This window comes from Rosa chinensis, chromosome 1 (genome assembly GCF_002994745.2).
Source record: "Rosa chinensis cultivar Old Blush chromosome 1, RchiOBHm-V2, whole genome shotgun sequence".
In the NCBI taxonomy this organism is placed as follows: Eukaryota; Viridiplantae; Streptophyta; class Magnoliopsida; order Rosales; family Rosaceae; genus Rosa; species Rosa chinensis.
In genome coordinates, this window is record NC_037088.1 from 64,133,049 (window position 1) to 64,160,043 (window position 26,995).

A 26,995-nucleotide genomic window follows, 5' to 3' on the forward strand; every position below is an offset into this window, starting at 1 on the left:
GTCACCTAATTTAATTCATCAATGTAATTGATTCATCCCCTAACATCTAGAAGGAAATATAAAAGGGTAAAATTAGTGTTGCAATAGTATGACGTGACAAGATTTATTATGTGGAATTGAAAATAAAATTCGTATTTACTTACATGGCATGACACCTAGGATTTGAGGCCACAAATCTTAGGCCTCATTGAGGCCCTATATCATTGCCCTTAAAACAATCTTATAGATGGGTTTAATCTAAAAGGAGTGTGAATTTGAGTGTAGAATCAAATTCCCCTTACTTTAACCAGAACAAAAAACTAATAGGAAGTTTAATTATTTTTTTTTTCAATAAATTACTTGTAAAAGGGAGAAATTATTTAAAGATCGTATACAGAAAAGATGAAGATGAAGATGATATGAAATGATGATGATACATTTAAAAGAAACAAAAAGATGAGATATTTGCCGGAAGCATCAAGTTCGACTTTACATCATCGTGGAGCATATGTTATGGCATAAGCAACTAACTCTATCCTAAAAGATGAGATATTTGCCGGAAGCATCAAGTTCGACTACCATCTTCCTCCAGATTTACTTTGCCATCAATGTCCTTTCCATCCTTGGAATTCTTGAAGCTTACGTACCCAACACATGGGCATTTCTGTTACTTGGTCTGCTATCACCGATCTCAAATAATAAATTACGGCTGAAGCTAATTGCTGCCTCCTGAAAAATCAACCAGCTCTCACCACTGGTACATTTTATTTGGATAATTTTGGCTCTGCAAGTTTCTCATTTTTATAATTTCCTAGGCATCTCTCATAAGACCTTATCACCAACCAGTGCGATCTCAAACTGTGGAACCACCTGTACAGAGAGATAATTACATAAATTAGTACCTTAACACACAAGCTTAAGATCTAACCAGAAAAGATAGAAGTAAAAGTAAGCAAAATATCTGCCTAGTGGTAAAAAAGCAAGCAGAAGTATTATCAACCTGATCCAGCTGCGAAGAAATGAACGGTTGCGACGATAATCTCCTTGTTCTTCTGACAGCTCCGCCGTCCATTCTGCGTACCGGACCTAATATCATCAACAAGTTAATTAGCTTCAACGCATATTCGATCGGCATTTTACATGTATAGTGTGTTTAGGCGTTAAACACCAACATTAAGATCGACTAAACCAACACTAGCCAGATTAGTTACCAGATTTTTTGGTTGTCTGGGGTGTTTTGATCAGATCTAGGGTCGAGTCGGAGGTGTCCGGCACGAAACGATCGAGACGAGCAAGGCGACCCTTGTTTTCAATCATGGAGCACACAAAGGAAGCCTCCATGGTGTTCAAGAACTGCACATGCTTCTTGTTTGTCCAGCTGATGGGCACGTGCGACTCCATTTCTTCTCTGCAAATTCGAAGGGTTCGGGAACAACGATCTGTGTGGGGTGTTGGAGTTTTTGTGAGGATGGCTTACAAAAACAAAACCAACTTGTTTATAAAACCATGAAATTGTTTCCTCATTATATATAGAGAATAGAGAGCTAAGAACATATGGTATGTGATATGTCCAAGTTTGTTGGGAAGAGAGTATTGGATGTGCCTACTTGTTTGTCTTTTACTAACATGCTTTGCCTCATATTTGAGCTAGATTTTTGTTACTTTCATTTCTTAGATATTTTTATAGTTATGAACTTAGAAGCTTGGTCTACATTAGCTTAATTAGCTGCCTAGATAAAGTGCTTAACAGTGCCTTAGCTCATTTACGCTAAGTATCTAACTGGATATTAGATAAAAGGTGCCAAATATTCGGGTTATCTTAAGCACCAATCGAAAATATCCTGTGGTTTCTTTTGCCTGACAAATATCAGATGGCAGAAAAGTGCATGGGGGTGTAAATATCTAGGAGTTTTTTTCTTTTTGGGTGAGGAAAATATCAAAGACCTTTATGGGATTCACTTACAGGGTGAGAGATATTTTTGGGACGAAGAAGAAGTAGAATTAAGAGAAGGAATAGTAAATACGAAAAATATCTGCACGAGGCTCTGTTGAGATATTTTGAGATTAGATGCTGACTGTGATCTTGTTGGGACCATTTCGGTGCTGGACGGTTCGGACTTTATTCTTTTTCTTAGGGAATTGTTTCTTATTTATGTAGAGAGCTAAATGGTAAACATTAGATTGTCTAGGTCACAAATGGTCCTCCAATCATTTCTTGTTTGTTTTCCGATCGACATTGTTGGTTATTACTTTCTTGAACAGCATTTGTTTTTAACTTAATTAAGGACCGCAGAGAATCCGATTAGCGGGTGAATTATAAGCCTCGTCAACAAACAGATTAGTTTCTATCTAGATAATAGTTATCTTGCGGAACTATTTAGAGTAACACGGTTCTTAAATTGAGAGCATTTATTATATTTAAGATCAATGAACTTACTCATTTACCATCGTTATGCGTTAATTTTAGTTTACCTCTCTAACCTTAACTAGTAAATTCTACCCTCATCAACATAAAAACTAGTTAACTTCGGATAGTAATCTGCTTGCAGAACTATATATCTAGTGTAGGAAGATACCAAGTTGGGAACATTTGGTTATGATTGAGATCATCGATTTACTATAGTTACAATTAATGAAATTTCACCATTATTTTCACAATCGAAATAGTTCATTCCTATCTAAACATCATGGAGCACAAATATAATAATAACTATTTAAAAAAGAAAAGAAAATAATTTTCATCAATATTAATAGGGTAAAAGTTATAAATAGTCCTTGTGACTTGGAGTGATGCTCAAAATTAACCTTGTGGTTTAAAAATATTTAATTTTACCCCTATAGTTTGCGAAATTAATTAATATTTGTCCAAGTGCCATTTTTGACAAAAACCCCTCATGTGCAAGGATAAATTTGTTATTTCAATTTAAAATAGTAAAAGAAATTAAATTAAATAGTATTTGAAAAATGAAACTAGAAAATTAGTGTTATAAAATAGGAAGAAGATGAAGAGAGAATAGTATGGAGGGAGTAGAAGTATTATCATTCAGTCTCATTAGCCTCCTTTATATAGAAGTAGAGTTTACATCAAAGTACTTAACTAATGAGTATTTACATGGACATCCACATAGATAATAATATTTACAACACTCCCCCTTGGATGTCCACCATTGAATGATGGTATTGGACGCGCTTATTGTTGTCTCGTTAAAAACCTTACCAGGTAACAAAAACCCAGTGGGACAAAAATAACCCTGGTCGAAGGACAAAAAGAGCACAACACGCATATGTCCTAGGTACCATGCTTCTGGATGCTCCCCCTGATGAGAATCTCCCGCTGATTGTTGCAAGCCTCATTTATGTATGCGATAAGCTACATGTACCATGTATAGTAGTTTGATGTGTCTATCACTGAAGTGAGACCATGTGTGCTTTGCATATAGGGGCTCATCATAAATTTTCATACCTGCAAAGGTTAAGCAATACCAATGAAGCTAGACTATTTTCAATAAGCCTTATCTCATTTGATAAGGTTAGAAACAATCTCATATGCTCAAATTCATACACAAAGTAATAGCTAAACAATATAAAGAAATTGACACATTTAACTTTGTATAGTTTAAAACATTGAAAAATCATCATGGCATACGTAGCCATACACATCAATATCTTTGTGTATTGATATGTCTCATATAAGCTCTTCAAGAGCTCTAAGTAATTCATAACTTTGTGAAAGTTAGAATATGTTGCAACACTATAATCATAATTCGAATTCGATTTCGTAGTCTTGTCATAGTACTCATCGAGGCAATTTGGGTCACGTTAACTATAACGGAATGAGTACTTATGAGTTAGTTTTAGACTATTTGATTCCATGAGTGAGCTTCAGGCTCTTTCAACCTTTCATGGACTTGCATTTGAATCATTCATGTATTTGAATCCCTTGAGGATTTGATAAGCAATACGATTATAATGACACTTTGCTTTTGAGATTTTGCTTAGCAATGTCTCTTTAAAAATATCATAATATACGATGACAACGTGCCATAAATCTCTCGTCAATATGACAGCTATATGTAACATTGTACTTATAGAAAATTGTCATTCATATAAGAGAAGATATTCATAATCTCATGTCTCTATAAATAGACATTGTGTCATAGTGATTTATCTTCACTTTTGATAAATACCCTTTTGTAACTTGTAGGTTAGAGGTCCAAGTATTTCATCACGTTTCAAATATTCAATTTCATTGGAATTGCCTCTTTCCAATTTGGCCAATAATATACTTTGTCGACATTCATAATGAAATGTGGTATAACTTCAATACAACCCTTAATGATTTTTGGTAACTACCGAATGTAAATTATCATCGATGGTCATTAACCATAGATCCCACACATTCTTATATGCAGCATTAGCTATAATAAGCTTATTGATATTGGGTACCTATGCCTCTTCTGGGGCATACATTATTATTTCTAGGACAATCATCTCTCATAGATGAGTCATATAGCGAATGTTGATCTTTTTACTTAAAATCTCATGTATGAGCATTATAGGGCTTGTATAATCTTCTATGTTTTGGGATAAAACTCTAGACCTGGTGGATACATTCTACACAAATTCACGCAGTTATTCAAATGACAGTTCTATTTCCTCCCCCTAACTGTGAGAAGACTATCTTATTATGACAATGCAAAAGATGCGTTCAAATATCTATCACTTTCTTTGGAGTGAAGATCTTCATTGGTTGGTGGCAAACCCAAACTAAATTTTAGGTCAAAACATGCTTTGTTCATTAGCATCAACCATATTAATTTATTATTGTATCGCCAAGACATCATTTCCTAATGGCGTACCTACACCCTTTGTATGTGTAGCCATATTAGGAGCTGTGATATTGTTTAATGACATTCTCTTCAGGAGACCCATGTCAATTTGATGCACTTGCATCCCACAAATTAAATGGAGTCTACATTGTTTGTATTAATATGGTTGGTCTTAGAGACTTTAACCAAAGTAGATGCCTTTGCATTTATCATATAAATTTGTCACTTTCTTTTATCAATTCACTAGTTTTGATATTTCTCGAAGTCAAAATGAGACGATGGATAAATATCTCACATCAATTCATATCGTTCTTTAGGAACAATCTTTCTCCCCCTCATGGCAGGAGGATTGTTTCATTAAACTGACAACTCACAAATATGCGGTAAATAAACAATTTGCTTGCGAGTAAGATTAGTAGTCATCAAAACTTGTAAGTGATTCCACACAACATGGTAGATAAAAGATAACGTAATCGATCATGCCAAATAGTGTATTTGGTTCAATGAACTTCTGGTTCATAACATTATATGCCTCAATTTATTGTAGAAATTTGACACAGTATATATGAGATAGCAAAAAATCCCATCTATTAATTATGGGTGTTGGCGGCTGCTGCTTCTTATGCTTAATTATACCCATTACAGTAGCTTTTGTATTCAAGATTTATATACAGGAAGTGCTAATGTTATTTTTGTTTGTTTTTCAAGGTAGAAGATAGATAATTATGGAACCCTTCTACACAATATACACGTGTTATAAAATATACCTATTTTATAACCACGTAACAAGTAGGGAGAAGATAGATAATTATGGAACCTTTATACACAATATGGGAGCATGCTGATAACGTGTTATAAAATAGGATGAAAATGAAGAGAGAATAGTAGGGAGGAAGTAGAAGTATTCATTCAGTCTCATTAGCCTCCTTTATATAGAGGTAGAGTTTACATCAAAGTACATAACTAATGAGTATTTACATGAACATCCACATAGATAATAATATTTACAACAAGTAGGAGGTTGTGGAATTCTAGCTTTTATTTATTTTTAATTTCATTTCCTATAGAATTTCTAATTTATTTTGTTTTCGATTTATTTTTTTATTGAGATGACAAACTTATCCTTACACATGACTTTCACATAGCTAAATTTTTGTCAAAATTAGCTTTTGGACCAACTTAGATCAATTTGGCAAATCACAAGGATAAAATTAAATATTTTGAAACCACGAAATTAATATTGAGTATCACCCCAAATCACATGGACCATTTCTAACTTTTACCCATATTAATAACATGGGCTTACTCTCTTCTTCCTTGGTAAGGCATGCTTCGATCTCCTCCGCCTAATATCTCTCCTTATCTTCGTATGGAAGATTTGGGATTCCCTTATCTTCGTCATGTTTGATTCTCTTTTCTACATAAGTTGGTGCTGGGTCTATATCACAATTAGCTGCTATATTTTATACACTTTTTCTTATAATGCAAAAGTTGGTGGCTATTACTTGGACATGAAGATGCGAAGGTTATTTGGTTTGTTTACGAAGCTTAGACCCAATGACTTCTCTTGGTTGGTGGTGCAACTATTTATTTTCTTTGTGTTGTTTTTGCTTTGCAATCTGTTTATCTGGAAGTTGGGAAAATTGGAGGTTCACAATCAATTTTTTCACTTCCTTTTGTGTTTCTTTTTCGTTATTGGGGTAAGATTTATGTCTCCCCTTCTTTAGGTTGTATTTTCTTTGTTTTGTTATTAATAAATAAAAAAATAAGGAAACGGGCGGTGGTTTTCCAAAGTATGACAAACCGCTCTCTTCTAGGATCGAAAGTGAGACTTGTGCCCTACATTATTTGTATCTGAAGAGATAATATCACCTGATCTCTCGTTTGATTAAAAAAAAACAGAAGGTATAAAATCACTCAACAAAAAGCAATACAAAGTTGTTTATTGTTATGAACCCTTTTATTTACAAAGTCCATAGTGGGTTCACAACATTCCCAAGCCAAGCCAACTTTTCTTGTCTTTCTTGGCTCCGACCAATGTGACCTCATTCAAGATTGGTGTGGCGCGCTCTTATGGCCTCAGGGCTCTGACCCAAAACCTCACCTAACCTATAAACCACCATCTCAAACAACACAAACAAGGCACCCTCATACACACTCCCCATCGGAAGCAACGCCCTAGACTCCGCCGCATCCCCACCGTCATCCGCCATAGTCTGTGCCGGCACATAACCCACCACGCTAGCATGGGCCACACACGACCCCGTCTCCGGCTGAGCCGTCAGCAGCAAGACTCGACCACCGTGCGATCGCGCAACCGAGCATATGGCATCGACGGTGGAGAAGCCACCGGGCCCGGCGGAGGCGATGAGGAGGTCGTTGGTTGTTATGGGAGGAGTTGTCATGTCGAAGACTAAGTGTGCTGAGAAGCCGAGGTGGGCTAGACGCATGCAGAGGGCCTTCATCATTAGGCCTTCTCTTCCCACGCCGTAGAGGAAAACGCTGCCGTTTTGGGCGGCGGTGGAAGATAGCTCAGCGACTAAGAGGTCTAAGACCGGTGGGTGAGGGTGGGTAGGTTTTGAGAAGATAGAGGCTATGTGGCTGCAAATTTGGGAGGCAAGTGAAGCCATTGACGAGGTTTGGGACTGTGAAGCCATTGCTCTGAGTCTCAAGGATAAGATACTGTCTATTATATATTTATATTTGCAGGTGTTGACAAACAGAGTATGCCAGAGTGACACGTCAGCAGTTGTCTTTTTTCTATTTTCTTTGTTTTGTTTTTTTTTTGGCCCTTTCTGTTTTTGTGTTTTGGGGTGCAGATTTAAGAGTGACTTTTATCCTTGTTTACAAGAAAACTCATACAAAGCATAATAGTCTGTGTAAATATTTCTTGCTCCATTATGAGTTTTCTTATAAACAATAGGAAAAGACCCTAATAAAAATAGTAGTCATTCTATCATTGTGTGTCGGCAACACAAAAGTTACAATTGAACGTTCATGACACATAAAGTGTCTGGCTTAAATTAAATTCCATTAAGTTGATGTAAATCACTTTATGGGTTAAATATTATCAAAAGAAAACGGAAATCTTCATCTAATCAAATCCAACGGTTCGTCTTTCTTTCTTTAGTTATAAAGAAATTGATGAACTAGTTTGAGCGCGAAAGGAATAGGTTTTGTTTTGGAAATAGGAAGATGAAAGGTTTGATTCTGATAGCAGGGACAACTGGAAGAATAAACAGGAGAACATAGCTCTCATTATAAAGGAACAAAACAAAACCAGAAGCCCAGACACAAAAATGAAATACAACTAGGAGCACAGATATCAATTACAGATGAGCAACCAAATTTGATTCTTCGAACTAAAGGCATGTAGTGAACTGAAATCATGATTAAAACTAATTATATCGTTCAGTTAAATATATCTAAATGGTTTGAATTAGTGAAGTTGACAGATTAAGAAGCAACCTTTTACAGCTAAAAAGTTGGTATAATCCACATGGCATGTTGCTCCGCGCTACTCTTGAGAAGGCTATTAGCAGCAAGGTATTTAGTTTGGACATTATACATACCAAAATCACAATGTTCACCACTTCACCAGCTCTGAAATCCTGATCACCCTGATGATTGTGGTCATGAGTGTAATATACGGAATTTGGCACCAACTCGAGGTATTTTCAATCAAAATGTGAATCTAATTCAATCAAATTCCATCCAGCAAATGGAAGATATAAACCCTAAAAATAATAGACATAATATCAGAAAGGGAGACATTCTGTGGAGTGCCTGGATGAAAAGCATATGAGAGTTGTGTACCTCCATAATCTGATATCATTCTTGGGAGATGGATCCCTTCAAAATTTCAAATTTTCTTGTCACACGTTCTTGATCTACGAAACCAATATACCTCTGAACCAGCAGCAGTTCTGTCTCATTCAAATCCACTAGATATGGTCTCACAATATCCCTTGGTATTATGCCCCCAGAAATACATTCTACCTCAGAACTGGATTGGGCACTATCAAATGAATAAAGCTTCCTCCCCTCAGTAACGGCATAAATTTTGTCTTGAAAGTAGGCTATATCATAAATTCCGCCACAGCTTAGATATGTCCGAGTTGCATCTTTACTTGGTCTAATGAAAGCCAATCTGCATTGTTCCTCATATATTACTACAGCAGTGCAATCATCTGCATTTAATATTGGATCTGCTGAAATTGTAGCCCTGAAGACGTAATTATAGTGGTAATACTCAGCTTGTCTAGGAGCATAATAGCTTCTAAGATAAAACCAGCAAGTGGAGGAAGGCGAATCATCGAATTTTCTTTCTCCCTCTCCTTCCTGTAACCCTCGAGAAGGGGTTTATCAGGGTCACTACAAAGTTCTCCTCCACAGCTATCAACCATCCTTTTGAAGACCCCAAAAATCGCTTATTCGGCAAATTTAATTGCAAATCTAGAACCTTATTATTGCTGACGCTGTATACATTCCATGTATCTTCTTTGTTAGTAGATATTAACAGCAGTGGAGGACGATTATAAGTTGACAACATCTTAGCTCCTTGGCTACATTATACCATGGCATACAAACCACTGAACCGAAACTAGTCTGATAATGACTCTAATCTGCCTATAATGGAATCCAACAGGTGGATAGGCAAATAGGCAATCCTGCCCAATCTGATAAGAACAATAAAGAGTCACACACACTATTCTATGAATCCAGGACATAGAAATCTACCGAAAACTAACATAATAGAATGGAATAAAGGATAAAAAGACAAGACGCAATTTAACAAGAGAGTCTTATGATTTAATTATCTGGAAATTAGAGAGCTGTATAATCTGTAATATAAAGAAGACCTAAGTATACAACATAATATAAACATATAGATACAAATAGAGACAAAGCAGTTTCTCTGAGTAAACATACTTCGATAGCTATCCATGTTTTCAAAGAAGATTAAGAAGAGAAAACCCAGAACAAGATCGAGGGTTTTTGAGGTTTTCACTGGTGATTATTATTTATATAGAGATGCTTGGAGAAGGGGCCTTAATATTTGTGGTCTATTCGGCTCTCTTGAAACTTTAGGCTTCCTTACTATTCAAGTTATTTTCTCTTATTATTATTTGATTACTTTATTTTTATTTGAGAAAATAAACCTAAACGTCTAATTTTCACCTTGGTTAACGTACACATACTGCAACAAATTTTCATCATTAGTCATAAGTGAAAAAGACCATAAACTCAAACTATTAAAAAGGGTCTTTTGCATCAAGAGTTTTAAGCAACATTGTTATCGAGACAGAAACAAAGTGAACTATTTACAAACAAAAAGCATATTGATGAATAATACAAATAGCAGTCACTGCAATCATTTGAGCATTCTGTATAGTCATCCCAGAAACTGTAATCGAATGTCAGTGATATATCAACCATAGTCTTAGCTTGGCTTGATTAAAAACAGTCTTATCTCGGCTTCATCTAAGCTCCATTATGCTTGGCTTGGTGCTCTAAGCTCCATTAGGGTTGGCTGCACCTGAAGATGAAGGGGGATCGGATCTCTTTACCTTGTTCATCTCAACATCCTCGTCCTCATCTTCATCATCGAGAAGGGAACCTTTCCGTCTGAGTTCTTTTACTTTCTGGAATTCATCATAATGAGCTTTTCTATGCTCCCTGAAACTTCTGCCACTTTTGTCTGAATCTGGCAAAATCAATGGTGGAACAGTCACACACCACAGGTCAGTGTAGAGTTGGTAGCATATGAGTACTAATTCTACATGGTATAAATCTTACTGACATGAGAAAAAAGGATGTGATAAGATCCCTATGTGTCTTTTCTGAACTGTTTAGGGATAACAAGCACCATGGATAACAATTGTGCATAAGGAAAGACGGAAACCAGAGGAGGACTAAGCACCATGGATAACAACTCATAAACATTAAGAACATAAAGACAACAACTAATCTCCAGGTATAATCAGGAATCTAATCTCTGCTGTCCTACACCAAGTAACATTGGAAGATGATGCCACTTAAACAAAATCCATCTACCAATAGAGCTGTGTTTCTTTCTAGCACAAAAATGACATCTGCTAACCTACATATATACCTTCTACATCGACAAATACACATTTCTAAGGACATAAAATAAAACTTGAGGAAGCAAGCATGCAAAAATGGGATGTTTTAAACAATAACCAGAGCATTTCTCAATTATAAATGTCTAATACACAAGTAGGCTGGCTAAGGTATAATAAGCAATCATGTTACTCCAAATAAATGTAGTGAAAAGTTGTAATGAATGACGATCAAAAGAGTTAAGTAGGTTGAAAGGTTGAAAAAGGAATAAATGAACACCTTCACCATCTTGATCCATAGCATCAGCTTCATCCTCGGATGATGTCCAGCCAGTAGATCTCGTGGTCTTCTTTGTACTTGATGATGCCACATCACTCAAAGCAGAACGTATCGCTTCTGCATGCACTGCGTCACCAATACATTCATCAAACCGACTCCGCCGTATAGGAGACAGAGATCCTGGAAAGAGTACAGTGTCATCAAAATGATAAGTCGTCCCTTTTTTCTGAAAACAAGTATTCAAAATGATAAATCCTTTTTCCTAAAGGATTGAAAAACAACTATGAATCATACATTTCCACATGAAAAAGAAATATCCATCAGAGTGAACTAGTCAAGACTACCTTATCTTTCACATATAGAGCAAAATTTTACTTGAAAGGGAAAGTTGACAAAAACTTCATAGTACAAGCATATAACTCTGAAACGCCTCCTCATAAAGCAAATCGACCTACCCTCATCATCTTCATCATCAGTTTGCATGGGGTGATACGGCGTCTTCGGCTCAGTAATTTTCTGCCTTACAGGTTTATTTGCTTCAATTTCTCCCAGATTCTCCTCATCCCATCTAACTCGGCCTCGGTTACTGATTCAGAAGAAAAAAAAACTCTAAAATCAGTATATCCAAACATACACAAGCTTTCATAACATGACAAACAACCATAAATGCAATGCCTTACAGCACCAAATCTTTCTAATATCCAGTCTTAAAAATACGATACACAACAAATTTAATCGAAAGTTACGAACAACACCAAGTCCTTCTTAACATCAAAACAAGAAATGCTAAATTACCTCATTCTGCTAAAACAGCCAATCTCTGCAAAAAAAAAGCACCACAGGCAACTCAATAAGTTTGAATTCTCTAAAATTATCAACAAAAAGCAAAAGAATTCACAAGAATCACATTCATAAGTCCTCAAACAAAAACCTAAATTCCACAAAAAAAGAACACAACTTTTCATTCCCATTTCTCAGCAATAGATCAACAGCTTAAAAATATTCCATAATCCACTAAACAAACACACGCACGAAGCAAATAAAGCCACAAATCAACAGCACATTGAAACCCTAACTGAAATAAAACTCCGCAGAATTCGAATACTCGATATGGTTAACAAGATCGAACTTTCATTTTCCGGTAATCGGAGAGGAAAATTAAACAGCCGGAATTCGAATTAAAGGCAGAAAAATAAATCGGAAAATGGAATTTTTTGGTACCTCAGTGCCTCCGGAGAAGAAGAATATGATGAAGCCCTGCGCGTTTGTGTTTTTTTTTTTTCACAAAAGAGAAGAACTTCCTTCTCCTTTTATGATTTTCTGGTTTTACCAAATCACCCTCGATATATCGTGAATTCAAATTTCCACCTAGTGCTCTTGAAACGAGTCAACAACAATGACATGTCATTGGGTTTGAGTTGTGTTTAACGATTTTCAGTTGGCACTCGTAAAGTAAAATTTAAGATTCTGAGTTTAAATTTTTCAAAGTAAGTACCTCCCTGCTACTGTTCTCTTCTCCCAAGTCCAAGCCTCAATAGCTGAGTGGATTTCAACACACATTCAGGCTCCTCATCATTCAAATTCAGTGGTTGTTCTACATAGATGGGTTGAACCAAATTTCCCGTTCCTCAAGTTGAATGTGGATGCTGCGTTAGATGAGTTACATGGCGTTAAAGGTATGGGAGCGGTGCTTAGCAATGAAAGGGGTGAACTCATGATAGCTGTTTCTAAGGGTTTTCGAGACAGATTTGGTGTCCAGGTAGCGGAGACTTATGCTTCAGCTATGGGTCTGCAGGTGCTATACCAATCAGGTTTCCACACTTCTCATCTTATCCTAGAATCGGATGCTCTATCAGTCGTCAATGATCTTGGTAAGGCAATGGATGATTGGTATGCGGAAGGAATGTTAATTGAGGAGGTGAAGAACATGTTTTCTCTATTTTCTTCTGTTCTATGTAATTATTGCTCTTGGAAATGTAATCAGGCAGCGCATGCTTTAGCTAAAAACGCGCTTTTGTTTCATGCATTTCAAGTTGGGTAGAGGATGGGCCACAATGACTCTTCGATGTACTTCAAAAGGATGTATCTATATGATTTGTTATCAATAAAAGTTCTCTTCTAAAAAACAAAACAAGTGATGGGGTGTTGAACGGAATTTATCGTTAGAATCTTGATGAATTGATTGCATTGGCCGATTTAATCCATTCTAGTTTAAGATAATAAATCTTAACATAAAAATATAAAATGATTTACATAACTTCACAATTTTTTTTTTTTTTGAAAAGAACTTCACAGTTTTCATTAAACTATAAATCTGAATCATATAAAACTAGATACGATCAACTACTGTCTGCATTTGTTATTTGTAGGTTAGAAACTTTAACTCGAGATCTCTTTGTATCAATCAGATATTAGAAGAGTGAATTTAATTTTAACCGTTTCGATTCAACCCGATTAAGTCCGTGCAAATCTCGTGTCGCTCTCGGAAGTTAATAACCATCCAATTGACCCGTAATACGGGATTACGGGAACTCCACGTCCACGGGGGCAATACGGGAAAGAAAAAAAAAATCGTGCAGGCCGAAAACAGAATCGTAAAATAGGAAAATATTTAGAAGAGTGTTTGGAGCTTTTGACACGAAGCTTAGGGAGCCCAAGAGCTAATAATAGAGACTAGCAGCAGTTAAACCCATCACCAAGCATCCCTCAAAGGTAAGAATTTCCAGGATTCTTATTTATAATTGTTGTGTATCTGTAGGGTTCGGTTAAATATGCTATACGGATCCAACTTTGCTTTCATCTGGAATGTAAATTATACCCGGGAATTTTTTTTTTCTTGATCTGTGTCTTTTGTGGTTGTGGGTGTGAATTTTATTGCGGAAAGAAAATTGGGTCTGGCTTATATTGAGTTTTTGTTATCGTATAGCTATCTGGGTTTTACTGAATTATAGATGTTGATGGGAGGTGGGAGATCCCTCTTTTGTTTTTTGATTATGTTGTTTATTCTGCTCTTGGTCATTGATTTTGTAATGCATTGTGGCATTGTAGATCTAGTTTAAAGATTGGAACTTTGTGATTGAATTACTAAAGAAGGGAGGGGTTAGTTTGATTGAAATGGGTGTGATGAGAAATGAGGATTTGTGTGGATTTGATGATAAGTAGGTGAATAAAGAGTTGGGATTTGATGATTGATGAGAAACATAGATGTAACCTCGATTGATGAGGACAGCTAACCTCGATTGATAAGTGTTGTGAGTGTATGTTAAGTTTGTATTGAGTAGTCATATGTATGTGTTTCTAATTTATACTAATGTTGATCATTTTTGTTCTGGTTAAGGTAGCAAAGTGTGGTATAGTTTGATACTGTGAGCAAAGTGTGATACTGTGAGCTTCTTTCTTTTGCACTGGAGGTGATATAAACAAGAGAGAAATGTTTTCGTTGTTTTATGGACTCTGGAAGTATATGTTTAGCAAGACGGAGTTTCATGTACTCATTCTTGGAATTGACAAGGCTGGGAAAACGGTAATGCACTTTCACATCTTCTGTTCGTTTACATACTTTATTGACTCAATTGGTGAATTTTATCTTCTTTAAACACATTTTCAGAATCATTAGTTGTAATTCTTAGTCTGATTTTTATCCGTAGACTTTGCTGGAGAAGTTGAAATCAGTTTACTCAAATTTGGAAGGTCTTCCTCCTGATCGAATTGTTCCAACTGTGGGACTTAATATTGGTCGTATCGAAGTTTCAAATACTAAACTTGTGTTCTGGGACCTGGGAGGTCAGGTGTGTGATTATTACATGACTCATGACTGTAATTACACTCCAACTGTTGTAGATCCAACCCTTTTATGTGCATCAGTTTTCTTTTTGAAGATGAGTTTTTACGATCATTTCCGCTTGTTATTTCTGTCAGCCTGGTCTTCGCTTAATCTGGGAGAAATATTATGAAGAAGCGCATGCTGTGGTCTATGTAATTGATGCTACTTGCCCATCACGTTTTGAAGATTCAAAGTCTGCATTGGGTAGGTGATGTTCAAATTGGTGAATATTGTGCTGGAACTTTGTTTTCCTGTGGTAATATAGCTGTTACATATATAAGACATGCCAATACTAATATCTTCAACTTGTTAAACCAGAAAAAGTTCTTCGGCACGAGGATCTGCAAGGAGCTCCTCTGTTGATATTGGCCAATAAGCAGGTGAGCAAAGAACATTATCATATGATGCATAATCAATCATAAACAACCTAATCTTAAGTGTATTCAGCATGTTGGATTTATTTGTGTCCTAAGTCATGCAACCATAATATTTCTGAAGTTATCTTTTTTCTTGTAATGGTGCACACTTACACAGTCTATGTTCTTAGGTTCTTGGTAAATATTGGCCAGTGATAAGTACTCAACTATAGAGTATTGTACCGTGCTGTGGATTCTATCTCATTCTTTTAACATATAGGAATCGTACCATGTTGTGGATTATATCTCTTTTCTTTAACATATTATAGGTATACCTTGTTGTGGATTCTGTTGCATTCCTTTCAGTATATGGATATAGTTTTATGTGTGATGTCACCAATACTGTTTGTTATTCCTCTGTCATTTAGGATCTTAATGATGCTGTATCATCCGAGGAACTTGCTCGATATCTAGATCTTAAAAAGTTGGATGAAAGAGTTTACATGTTTGAAGCTGTTTCAGCATATGACGGGTAAGTGTATCATTTCCAGCTTTGCTGACTCTTTATTTGCTCCCAAAAAGTAGTGATATGGGAATGGACCAGTGTGGTTGCACCATAACTTCTGTATCGTTTATAAAAAGAATCTTAGGTCCCAGCACTGAGATGCACAGAGTATATAAATTGCATAGACTCATAGTGTGAAACTTGAATGCTGCAGGATGGGGATTAAAGAAAGTGTAGAGTGGTTGGTGGAGGTAATGGAGAGAAGCAAGAGAACTGAAACGTTGAGAGCTCGTGCAGGAGGCCCAGCCTCTGCTTAGAATCAAAACGTTGAGAGCTCGTGCAGTTGTCTATCCCTGCTTTTGTAAACCTTCTGTAAATAAATCATTGGTCCGGAGTTTTGATTATTTACTACATGATTCAAAGTCGAATATCAAATCTTTTCATAGTCAGCCAGCCTCTAGTGCTTGTTGTTTTTCCTTCTCAACTTGAAGTTCAGATTGTAAGATAACACTTAATTTATCACTTTAGTACGTGGTTACAAATTTTGGCATATCCTGTTTAGATCAAGCAGAATGGAAGATTACAATTTAGACATTAATCAATATTGTCATTTTATATAGAAACAAAACTCAAAGCTTGCTTCTTTGCAACAAGAAGCGCACAAAATACATGAAAATATTTGAGATGGAAGCTTTTCCAGTAGTCCATGGCGCTCTGCTTGTAATTCTGCTATTTGCTTGATGCAAGAGTAGCTCTTTCCTTCGCTGTAGGCTGTGCTTCTTTGCAAAACAAAGAAAACCAATGTCACCTAAACGTAATCTACAAACAAGTCAAGTGCCAAAACAAACAGAACGGAATCGAAAGCTTACTGGAAATAAGGGCCTTAGGTCTGGTCTTGAACAGAATCCGGTGGCGTATGATTCCAATGACTTCCAATTCCACCCTCCCCGAACTACCCTCCTCACCGGCATCCTCGACTTTGTTCAACACCAAGAGCGGCTTCTTCAGCGGCAGCTTCGTCCCGGTCAGTTCATGATACCCGACGGTGAATGTGTAGGTTTCCGGCGAGGAAGGGCGGCAGAGGAGGCCAATCTTCAGATTCTGGAGACGATCTTTGAACTGGGGCTGAACTTCAACCATTCCTTGTAACTCAACCATGGCCCATTCTGGACAATTCTCTCCACAACTGCACTTCACCCGAATCTGCATTCTTCCCTCTTTGAAATCTCAAACGGCGCCTACACTACTTTTCATCAGCTTTATATACCATGGAAATATTTGGCGCCAACAACTCCCGCTCAGAAAATAATTTGGGCTGGGCTCATGTCTGCCTTGGGCCTCAATGCTCTCAGCCCACTCACAGGTGAAAAGTAGGAGACGCAAGAATTCGTGATTTGCTCGGGTTATATATATGTATATATAGATAATGTTTCAGATTGGCATTGAGATCAAAATTAAAATGCATACCAACTTCAATAGGGTGGTAAACCCTAGCCTCCAACAACACATTAGAGCTAGTGAGGTACTCACGGGTTCAGATTCAATACATCATCAATGGGAGTGTCTTGATCTGGACGTGGCTTGTTTGGTTCTTGATAAGTTATTGGAATCCATCGACCGGGCTAGTTTCGGTGTGGTTTGCAAAGAATGGGGTCGTCTTGCAAGAGCCTATAGGCGATTGTGTAAGCCAAAGGTGCTTCCCATGCTCCGAATCCCTGCAGACAACCATCACTACTACGGAATGAAGAACTCACGACTATCACAAGAGACTATTATGTACCGAGGATTACTGTACAGTGTTTCGAAACGAAGAACCTACCGCCGTGTGCAGAGTATTATGCTCCCATCAGTAGATGAACCAGAACCAGAAACTGGATATAGCAGATACTATCGTGGATGTGGGCATGGTTGGGTGGCCATGATAGACACGGATGTGATATTTGGAACTGAAACGACTATAACTCTCGTCAACCCTTTCACAACAGTAATATTGCCGTCTTTACCTCCTCTGAAACTCTATAACTCGGGTATCCCAAAAGTTATCTTGTCCGAAGATCCGACTTCGAATCCAGACCATTACGTGGTTGTAGCTTTCGCTGATGATTGTGCCTCCATGGATTTCATCAAAGGAAGACAAGGTTGGTATCATATCGATTGCAGACCATACCTCGCAGAGCCTGATGATTACAATTTTACTGATGCTATATTTTACGGAGGCCAAATCTACATGGCTGATAGTTATTACGGGATAATTGCGGTGTTTGATTATAAAAGCAAACAACAAGTATACTTGGAAAAGATATACACACCACCGCCACCTGCTGCACGAGATGAATCCGAACGGGCATATCTTGTGGAATCAATCAATGGAGACATATTCTATATTCGACGGTTAACAACGTCAGGGTATTATAGTGATCTGACCGAGAGTTTTAGGGTTTTTAAGGTGGTGCTCAATGGAAGCACTGTGGAGCATGTTGAGGTAAAGAGCATTGGAGATGAGGCTCTGTTTGTTGGTGACAGTCATTCACTATCTTTTTTGGCTTCAAGCTCTTCAGGGTGTCAACCAAATTCAATTCACTTCACAGATGATTCGATAAATTTTTCCAAATATTTAAATAGCTATATACGACGAGTCATCACAATAAAATGCTACCAGGACGATGACGAGGACGAATATCAGGTACGAGCTGATATGGGTATCTTTCATTTAGAGGATGGAACTATTAGCCGATATTACCTAAAATGTTTTGACGATGACCTGCTACCACCCGCTTTTTGGATCATACCACCGGCCGTTTAGTGGACTCTGCTAGCTAGCCGTGAACCAGAACGATAGTAGGGTGAGTTCTCTATTCTCAGTTGAACAAATATGGATTAGTGGAACCTAATTCTGTATCAAGTTTTATATTTTCACTATATGAAGTTTTGGAATATGTTTGAATTATTCTCATTGTGAATGTTTAATTGTTTATCTCTGTTCTTGATTTCTTGCCAATCAATTTCATTAACTCATATATTGATGCCTACTAATTGGTCACCGAGGAAAATCATATTTCATGATAAGAATCAAGGAAAACTAATAGAAAATAGGGTTAATTACATATAAGTGCATATTTGAATGTTCTTTTAGCCATAAGGCCACCAACTATTTTTTTCCCTCATAAGGCCACTAGAATAAAAAATGTATTAAATTTTGGATATAAAAATTAATATATTTACATAAATGCCATTAGAGTAAAAAATTAACAATCATCATTTATACCCTAAACCCTAAACCCTAAACCCAACAAAAATAAAAACCCTAAACCCTACCCTAACCCTAAACCCTACCCTAAACCCAACAAAAATAAAACCCTAAACCCTAAACCCTACCCTACCCTAAACCCGAAACCCTAAAATAAAACCCTAAACCCTAAACCCTAAACCCTAAAATAAAACCCTAAACCCTGTGCTTGGAACGCTGAGACCTCTCGCCGTTCAGGTCGTACCTTAGGTTGATAAAGAAACCGAAGGTAACCCTAAAATAAAACCCTAAACCCTAAACTCTAAACCCTGTGCTTGGAATGATGAGACCTCTTGCAGTTCAGGTCGTACGTTAGGTTGATAAAGAAACCAGGCGGTTAGTTTTCTTAGGTAGAAGGGTAAAATGGACAAAGAAAAAATAATTTAAAGAGGCAAGTGGCCTTATTTGCACAAAACAATTTAGGTGGCCTTATGGCTAATATAAGTTTCAAAATGACACTTGTTTGTAATTTTCTATAGAAAATAATGCCTTTTAATCTTTTATCGATCTTCCTCCTTCCCAACGAATAAAAAAAAGGCACATGGATCACAGCCAGCATTATAGGTGCTCCACCAAATTCAGTTGCAAAGTGCTAAAACTTATCTTGCAAGCATAGATAGCCAAAGAATGAACCTAGACATACAGCGATGTTCCCCTGGTCACTAGCTGACCAATGATTATATGGTCAGTGACCGTCCGATTTCAATCGGACGGTTGACAACTTTTATCTTTTAAAAAGTTAGAGAACTGTCTACCGTCCGATTTCAATCGGATGGTCACTGACCATATAATCCCTGGTCAGCTAGTGACCAGGTGAACGGGACTGCCTAGACATATACCTAAGTGAATGACAACCACCATTGTTACCTTAGCGAATTAATTATGTGGTTTAACAAGCAATTAACAAATATTAACTTCATTCATTATAAAAAGGAAAAAATTCACAAATGGTCACTCAATTATGACTCATTCGACATTTCAGTTACTCAACTTTCAAATATATCACTTTAATCATTAAACTATTACTCTATCACTTAATAACTTTAGTCACTCAACTTTCAAATATATCACTTTAGTCACTCAATTATTACTCTATCACTCAATTATTACTCTATCACTCAATAGATAAACACTACAGCTAAACTCGAAAACACACACGGCGAGTTCACATTGCAGAAAACTTTGGTCAGGCAATCTCTTTCTGCAAGAGATTGTCCTTGTGTTGTTGTGGTGAACTAAATTGCTTCTGGAAGTACCCCTCGATATGCGGGTCATACTCGGGAGGGATTGCACCTGTGAGAGTTTGTATAGCATAGGGAAGAGAAAATCGACTACAGCTAAACTCGAAAACACACACGGCGAGTTCACATTGCAGAAAACTTTGGTCAGGCAATCTCTTTCTGCAAGAGATTGTCCTTGTGTTGTTGTGGTGAACTAAATTGCTTCTGGAAGTACCCCTCGATATGCGGGTCATACTCGGGAGGGATTGCACCTGTGAGAGTTTGTATAGCATAGGGAAGAGAAAATCGTTTGGGCTGGGCTCATTTCTGTCTCGGCCTTCAACACTTTCAGCCCATTCACAGGAGAAGGTAGGAGGAAAAACAAATTCCTATAACGTGCAGGTTTTGAAACAGAAATTAGAGATTGTGATTTCCTGAAACGCAAGAATTCTTGATTTCCTAGAGTCTTGTATATGTAGATAATGTTTTAGAATTGCATTTAAACCGAAATTAAAGATGCATACCAAATTCGCTAGGGTGGTATCTACAATAAACCCTAGGCTCCAACAAGGCTTACCACACATAAGAGCTAGTGAGGTACTCAAAGATTCAGATTCAATGCATCATCAATGGGAATGTCTTGATCTGGACGTGGTGTTTTTGGTTCTTGATAAATTGTTGGAACCCATCGACCGTGTTAGTTTCGGGGTAGTTTGTAAAGAATGGGGTCGTCTTTCAAGAGCCTATAAGCGATGGTGTGAGCGAAAGGTGCTCCCCATGCTTCTAGTCCCTAGCGACTACGATGAATCACGTCAGGAATGGCGTTATGGAAAGAAGAACAGACGACCAAAGCACCAAGGATTACTGTACAGCATTTTGGAACGAAGAATCTACAGCCATGTGCAGAGTCTTCTGCTCCCATCAGTAAGTAAACCAAGACGTGGATGTAGCAGATACTATCGTGGATGTGGTCATGGTTGGGTGGCCATGATAGACATGGATGAGTTTAGAAGGGAAGTGATTATAACTCTCGTCAACCCCTTCACAACTGCAATGTTGCAGCGTTTCCCTCCATTGGAAATCTATGGCTGGGGTATCCCAAAAGTTATCTTGTCCGAAGATCCGACTTTGAATCAAGACAATTATGTGGTTGTAGCTTTATCTGATCATGACTCCTTGGATTTCATCAAAGGAAGACAAGATTGGTATCATATCGAATGCAAACCGTACCTCGCAGAGTTTGAACATTGCAAATTTACTGATGCTATATTTTACAGGGGCCAAATCTATATGGCTGATAATTGTTGCGGAATAATTGCGGTGTTCGATTACAAAAGCAAACAACAAATGTACTTGGAAAAGTTATGCACACCATTTCAAAATTTATCACAACGAGCTGAACGAGCCTATCTTGTGGAATCAATCAAGGGAGACTTGTTGTATATTTTAAGATTTACAACATTAAAGAGTTTAGACGAAGGCCATGTGACCGAGAATTTTAGGGTATATAAGATGGTGCTCAATGGATCCATTGTGGAGCATGTTGAGATAAAGAGCATTGGAGACGAGGCTTTGTTTGTTGGTGACAGTCATTCAATATCTTTATTGGCTTCAAGCTCTTCAGGATCGTGTCAACCAAATTCGATTTACTTTACAGATGATTCGATAAATTTTTGCCTATATTTAGATAACTACGGCGGACTACAAGTCCTCGACAAGAATATTGAAGTAAAAGTTGATATGGGCATCTTCCATTTAGAGGATGGAACTATTAGCCAATATTACCCAAAATATTCCTTTGACAGTAAGCTGCTACCACCCGCTTTTTGGATTATACCACCGGCCGTTTAATGGACTCTGCTAGCTACCCGTCGTTCTGGTTCATGGTAGGATGAGTTCTTCATTCTTAACAAATATGGATTAGCGGAACCTAATTCTGCATCAAGTTTTTTGTCTTCACTATATGAAGTTTTGGAATATGTTTGAGGTGCTCTTGTGAATGTTTATCTCTGTTATTGACTTGTTTGCCATTCAAAGTGATCAACTCATACATTGATGCCTGCTAATTGGCCACCAAGGAGAATCATATTTCATGAATACGAATAAAGGAAAACTACAGGAAAATACTCCCTTTTATCGATCTTCCCTTCATTCCAGTTCATATTTAGGATGAGTTCTCTATTAATCCTCTGTGCGAACAAATTTGGATGGTGAAAGTTCATTCTAATCAATCCTTACACAAATAATGGAGAATATTCCCTCTTATAGATCTTTATACGAAAGGGAAACTAGTAGAAGAAAACACCAGAGCAGAAAACTTCTTTTCTTGCTAATTGAACAAGTTGATCTACGCATGAGCTCAAATGTAAACATAAATAGAAGAAAAACCCATGATGATATACTGGAAGTACTACTGGTCAAATGTAAACATAAACAGAAGGAAAAACCTTAAAAGGTTGCTGCTAACAGTGTCTTCTACATCATTTGGAGCGTTAGATTAATCAAAGGCCAAACAATCAGTATTAAGAACAAATTAGATTGCACATAACGCTATGCTAATACAGACTCTAAAGCTAAACTTGAAAACACACATGGGGAGTTAAACATTGCAGAAACCTTTGGTCAGGCAATCTCTTTTTGCAAAAGATTGTCCTTGTGTTGTTGTGATGAACCAAGTTGCTTCTGGAAGTACTCCTCGATATGCGGGTCATACTCGAGTGGGATTGCACCAGTGAGAGTCTTTATAGCAAATTCAATGCAGGGGTCCGGCCATGAACTCCCGAAAGGCGGTTCAGTAATGGATGATCCCGACTTCTCACCAGTTCCAACTATGCCATCATGTTTTTCTTGTTTAACCAAGTTGCCTGGAGGCGGAAATACATTGCATTCCTGCTTCTCATAGCTCATATCTGTTTCTCCGTTCCCCGAATGATCCTTTAGAGTCTTTATTGCAAATGCAATGCATGGATCTGTGAAGAAATCAGCAAGAGGCGAATCCGGAGGAACTCCAGGCTTCTCTTCAGCCTTATCATGCTCTTCCTGAACAACAGAAGCAAAATCTTGCTTTTCTGGCTGTTGGAATGTACAACCAGCCGAATTATCCGACTGTTTGCTGCCAACTCGACGTGCTCGAGTGCTTGCTTTCAGTTCTGGCACTGTATCAACTTCAATACCAGCTAGTCGCTTAGAAGCACGACGAGGCAAGTTAAGATCTTTCTTCTTCTTGGATTTGGACAGCCGCTGGATCTTTTCACTTTCATGTTTTGCATTCCCACCTCCTGGAGACTGTTCATCTTGAGTGCCTTGACCTGCAAGAACAGAAATGCATTTGGTTTTGGTAGAATGACCATCCTGTACTTTTTGCTTTGGACCTTTGGCTTCTGGCAAATTTAAGCTGCTTGATTCAGGAGCATGTTCAGTAAGGGACGCACTTGCTCCATCTTTCATTATCTCATCCAAGTTCGAGCTTCGTTTGTATCTAACCTGTTCAATCGCTCTACCCACTTCTAATTTCTGCTTCTTGGTAACATCAGACAATCCAGACAGAGAAAAGATATTAATGAAAAAGTAAACATGGGTACCACACTGCAGCTAATCAAATCAAGAACAGAGAAAGCTAAGCTGAACCCACACTGATTAAACATTCATAAGTAAATAACTTTTCGTAGCATATGCCACTAAATAATCAAATTGAAGACTTTTAAGCACTAGAAAAGTCGTAGAATGTCAAGCAAGGTAAATACTTCGATGCAGAACAGTACTTCCAAAATAAACCCTACAAATCTTAAAATTCTCTAATTTGAAAAACTGGTATACAAAGCAAGATGGTACATAAGAAAGCACCTACGGAAACATTAAGGGCCTGTTTGACAACCATTTTGTTTTTGGGTTTCAGTCTTTATGTTTCACCTTGTGCAATCCAACACAAATCAAGCTTCTTTTTTCTTTTGGCATATTTCTGAAATTTTACCTCCCAGAATATTCATTCTTTCTAGTAAACATAACATTCACAACCCAGAAGAAACACCAAAAGCACAGCCCAACATTTACAAGCTAAAAAACAAGTTCTTTACCAAATCCATTTCTAAAGAGCCAAAAGACTTGATCTTTCAAGTGAATAACTACTTAAACCACCCTAGAAATTGTAAACCTATGAGCCTATGACCCTCAAACACTCTGAACTTGATAAGATTGACGAAAGCAGAAGCCTTTAATTATGTACCTCGTCTCTTCTGCCGTCATTTCTAGCTTTGCCCTCCCCGGCCAAACCAGTTGGGTACTGCGATTTCTCCTTCATCTCACCGGAAACCGAGTTTTCCGACCGACAACCGCCGCAATATGAGCCTCAGTGTCTTTGCGCTCCCGTGATTCAAAACCTCAAGTACAGAGAACTAGGACACAAAAGTCGTTTGAGACCCACGTGTTTCCTGAAACTGGTTTTAAAGCCCAGGGAGTTCTTGGGTTATAATACTATGTTGTTCTTGTTTCAAACTGCGCCTTGATAAATTTGTGCTTTTGGTACGAAACTGCCCTCCCATTTTTTGTTAGAAGACTGATTTGACCTCTGGTACAATGATTTGAGCACATGATGTTAAAAGGAGCAGCTGAACTGGGGAACATGGGATTCTGCACTTATCTGGTTAGGGAGATTCCACTAGTCTGGTTCAAGAAGATGGAGTTGATCTAACACATCCAACCACTTAATGACACGTGGCAAAAATGAGAAGGATTTTTCTAAAGGACCCTTGAACTCTTGTGTATTTAGATTTTACTACCCTGACTGACTAGCCATTTCCTCATTTTTGAAGCTATCTCTTTCAAGTACATCTTTCCTGAAGCTAATTTTGCAGCTGATTCCTTAGTAAAGTTGGTTCGTTCCATCCGTTCAGATTGATCTTGGGTTTACCAGTTGCCTCCTTCAGCATTTTTTAATCTTGTGTTGTAAGTCTTTTCGTATCCAAAAAAAAAAAAAAAAAAAAAAAACAGACCCCTGATTGACTAGCTAGGATTCTTATAGGCAATATACTTGTGCCATAGAGAACTTACAAAATTTCATGGAATGCCAAAACTTATGTCATTGATTCTGGCCAAAACAAAACTTGGAAATCTCCAACACTGTGTTATACATGTATAGTTTACAAAGAAACAAAACTTGGTGCATTTCCACGAAGTACAACTCAAACTAGTATATATCAAGTTTCAAGTACAATATATATAATCTGTGCCTCTCTGATCTGCCATGAACTGAAAACACCACATTGGAACTTTTAAACTGCTTCAAGTCAATTGTGAAGCGGATTGGGTCCTGCGGGGACCATTCGGCGCGAAACTGCGTGACTCAGGTTGATCTTGTTCCTTCTGATGGACTCCATGGCGCTTAGGAACATTGGAGCATACCTGTTGCTGTAACTCGACCTTTGCTCTGTATTGGATGCTTGAGCAGTAGCAGTACTAATAGGTCGACAATCGGAGCTTTGAATTATTGCTAGGAAGACAATGGCAACAACGAGAGTTGAGATTAAGCACTTTTGAGCCTTCATCATTAGAAGTATGATAGAAATCAAACTCAAATGATCTCAAAAATCAAAGAATGCTGGCTCTTAGTTCTTGGCTTTTGGCTCTGCCTGCTTGAAAGTCTAGCTGTTTAAATAATGGAGAGAGCTGCAGGCTTCCTTCAGTGTACATATGTTATGTATGTGTATGAAATATCGATCCCACGTCGAAATGACAAAACCAAGTTGACTTTGGGGTTTGGTAGAAGTCGTTTTCTGCAAATAAGCTGGCCACCATGTGTAGTTAGCTCATTAGGATAGGATTATAAGGCTTTGACCTACATCATTTGCTTTGACCTACATCACTTTTGTGTAAGTGAGTCTGAAGCACATATACAATTGCATATAAACGTACAGGCCGGATCAGAAGCGGACGTCCGCACAGATGCAAAAGTGCGGATGTCCATCCTCAGGCCTCGATGGCGGGGCTGCTATTGCCGGACGGAGACCATATATGGGCATCTCGGACTGCGTCACTATCAAGGCGAAGACTCAGTTGATCGAGGTTGAAGTCGTTCTAGGCAACGACCTCACCCGAAACCTCAAGCCCAATCAAGATCGACTTCGAACTCTTCATCAACAAGTCCAACGGCAAGTAGAGGCTCGACATCGAGGCCTGGTTAGGCACCGGCAACCGCAGCGCCACCAATGACGCTTGATTGATCGAGACCTGAGGATAGACATCCGCACTTTTTCTGTTTTGCGGACGTCCTCTTCTGAATGGCTCCTTATAAACATAAACACATATATTGCACTCACACATGGATCAAGTGTGTTCAAAGACTCTCTTTGACCTAGTATTTATAGTGAAACATCATAATACATTGCCTGTCCATATAAGGTAGTTGTATCACAATAATCTATGTAATCACTACGATATATTCTGATATCTTACTGCTTGATTATTAAGCTATATTCCTATATATTCATTAGATTCACATAATAAATCTATTTAACAAGAAATATGAAATACTTAATATCTCTAATTACTTGCTCTGTTTGTAACAACGGTTTTTGTGCTAAATATAAATTGTAATTGTTCAATTTCAAGTTACATTTTGGACTAAGCAAAAGGTTGACTT

General features: G+C 37.7%; 8 protein-coding genes across 9 annotated transcripts; 3 read left to right on the plus strand and 5 right to left on the minus strand.

The window, feature by feature from the left end:
- Positions 1–339: 339 nt before the first annotated feature.
- Positions 340–1,575, minus strand: LOC112181599. Its single transcript, XM_024319971.2, has 3 exons — positions 1,191–1,575; positions 980–1,065; positions 340–849 (listed from the first exon to the last, which is right to left on the minus strand). The coding sequence occupies exons 1-3, from the start codon at positions 1,378–1,380 to the stop codon at positions 802–804; spliced, it is 324 nt and encodes a 107-aa protein (XP_024175739.1). The 5' UTR covers positions 1,381–1,575; the 3' UTR covers positions 340–801.
- Positions 1,576–6,718: 5,143 nt separating this feature from the next.
- Positions 6,719–7,465, minus strand: LOC112197084 (3-hexulose-6-phosphate isomerase). Its single transcript, XM_024337649.2, has one exon. It carries the CDS (start codon positions 7,463–7,465, stop codon positions 6,854–6,856), a length of 612 nt encoding a protein of 203 aa, XP_024193417.1. The 3' UTR covers positions 6,719–6,853.
- Positions 7,466–10,055: 2,590 nt separating this feature from the next.
- Positions 10,056–12,527, minus strand: LOC112195081 (protein phosphatase inhibitor 2). Its single transcript, XM_024335435.2, has 5 exons — positions 12,393–12,527; positions 11,967–11,991; positions 11,627–11,757; positions 11,172–11,351; positions 10,056–10,515 (listed from the first exon to the last, which is right to left on the minus strand). Exons 2-5 carry the CDS (start codon positions 11,969–11,971, stop codon positions 10,322–10,324), a joined length of 510 nt encoding a protein of 169 aa, XP_024191203.1. The 5' UTR covers positions 11,972–11,991; positions 12,393–12,527; the 3' UTR covers positions 10,056–10,321.
- A 1,205-nt stretch (positions 12,528–13,732) lies between these two features.
- On the plus strand, positions 13,733–16,399 carry LOC112174514 (ADP-ribosylation factor-related protein 1). The gene is made up of 7 exons (XM_024312299.2): positions 13,733–13,883; positions 14,509–14,694; positions 14,819–14,959; positions 15,090–15,198; positions 15,313–15,374; positions 15,779–15,882; positions 16,070–16,399. The coding sequence occupies exons 2-7, from the start codon at positions 14,602–14,604 to the stop codon at positions 16,170–16,172; spliced, it is 612 nt and encodes a 203-aa protein (XP_024168067.1). The 5' UTR covers positions 13,733–13,883; positions 14,509–14,601; the 3' UTR covers positions 16,173–16,399.
- Positions 16,400–16,446: 47 nt separating this feature from the next.
- LOC112164209 (chromosome transmission fidelity protein 8 homolog) lies at positions 16,447–17,097 on the minus strand. The gene is made up of 2 exons (XM_024300457.2): positions 16,725–17,097; positions 16,447–16,634 (listed from the first exon to the last, which is right to left on the minus strand). The coding sequence occupies exons 1-2, from the start codon at positions 17,062–17,064 to the stop codon at positions 16,585–16,587; spliced, it is 390 nt and encodes a 129-aa protein (XP_024156225.1). The 5' UTR covers positions 17,065–17,097; the 3' UTR covers positions 16,447–16,584.
- A 217-nt stretch (positions 17,098–17,314) lies between these two features.
- Positions 17,315–18,658, plus strand: LOC112172084. The gene has a single exon (XM_024309263.1). It carries the CDS (start codon positions 17,315–17,317, stop codon positions 18,656–18,658), a length of 1,344 nt encoding a protein of 447 aa, XP_024165031.1.
- A 2,321-nt stretch (positions 18,659–20,979) lies between these two features.
- On the plus strand, positions 20,980–22,212 carry LOC112176376. The gene has a single exon (XM_040508251.1). The coding sequence runs from the start codon at positions 20,980–20,982 to the stop codon at positions 22,210–22,212; it is 1,233 nt and encodes a 410-aa protein (XP_040364185.1).
- A 548-nt stretch (positions 22,213–22,760) lies between these two features.
- LOC112176197 lies at positions 22,761–25,065 on the minus strand. Of its 2 annotated transcripts, none has more exons than XM_024314048.2 (2): positions 24,584–25,065; positions 22,761–23,880 (listed from the first exon to the last, which is right to left on the minus strand). In XM_024314048.2, exons 1-2 carry the CDS (start codon positions 24,656–24,658, stop codon positions 22,984–22,986), a joined length of 972 nt encoding a protein of 323 aa, XP_024169816.1. In that variant the 5' UTR covers positions 24,659–25,065; the 3' UTR covers positions 22,761–22,983. The 2 variants fall into 2 exon arrangements, with proteins under 2 accessions (XP_024169816.1, XP_024169951.1); XM_024314183.2 differs by having other exon boundaries at positions 22,761–23,874; positions 24,584–25,028.
- Positions 25,066–26,995: the final 1,930 nt, after the last annotated feature.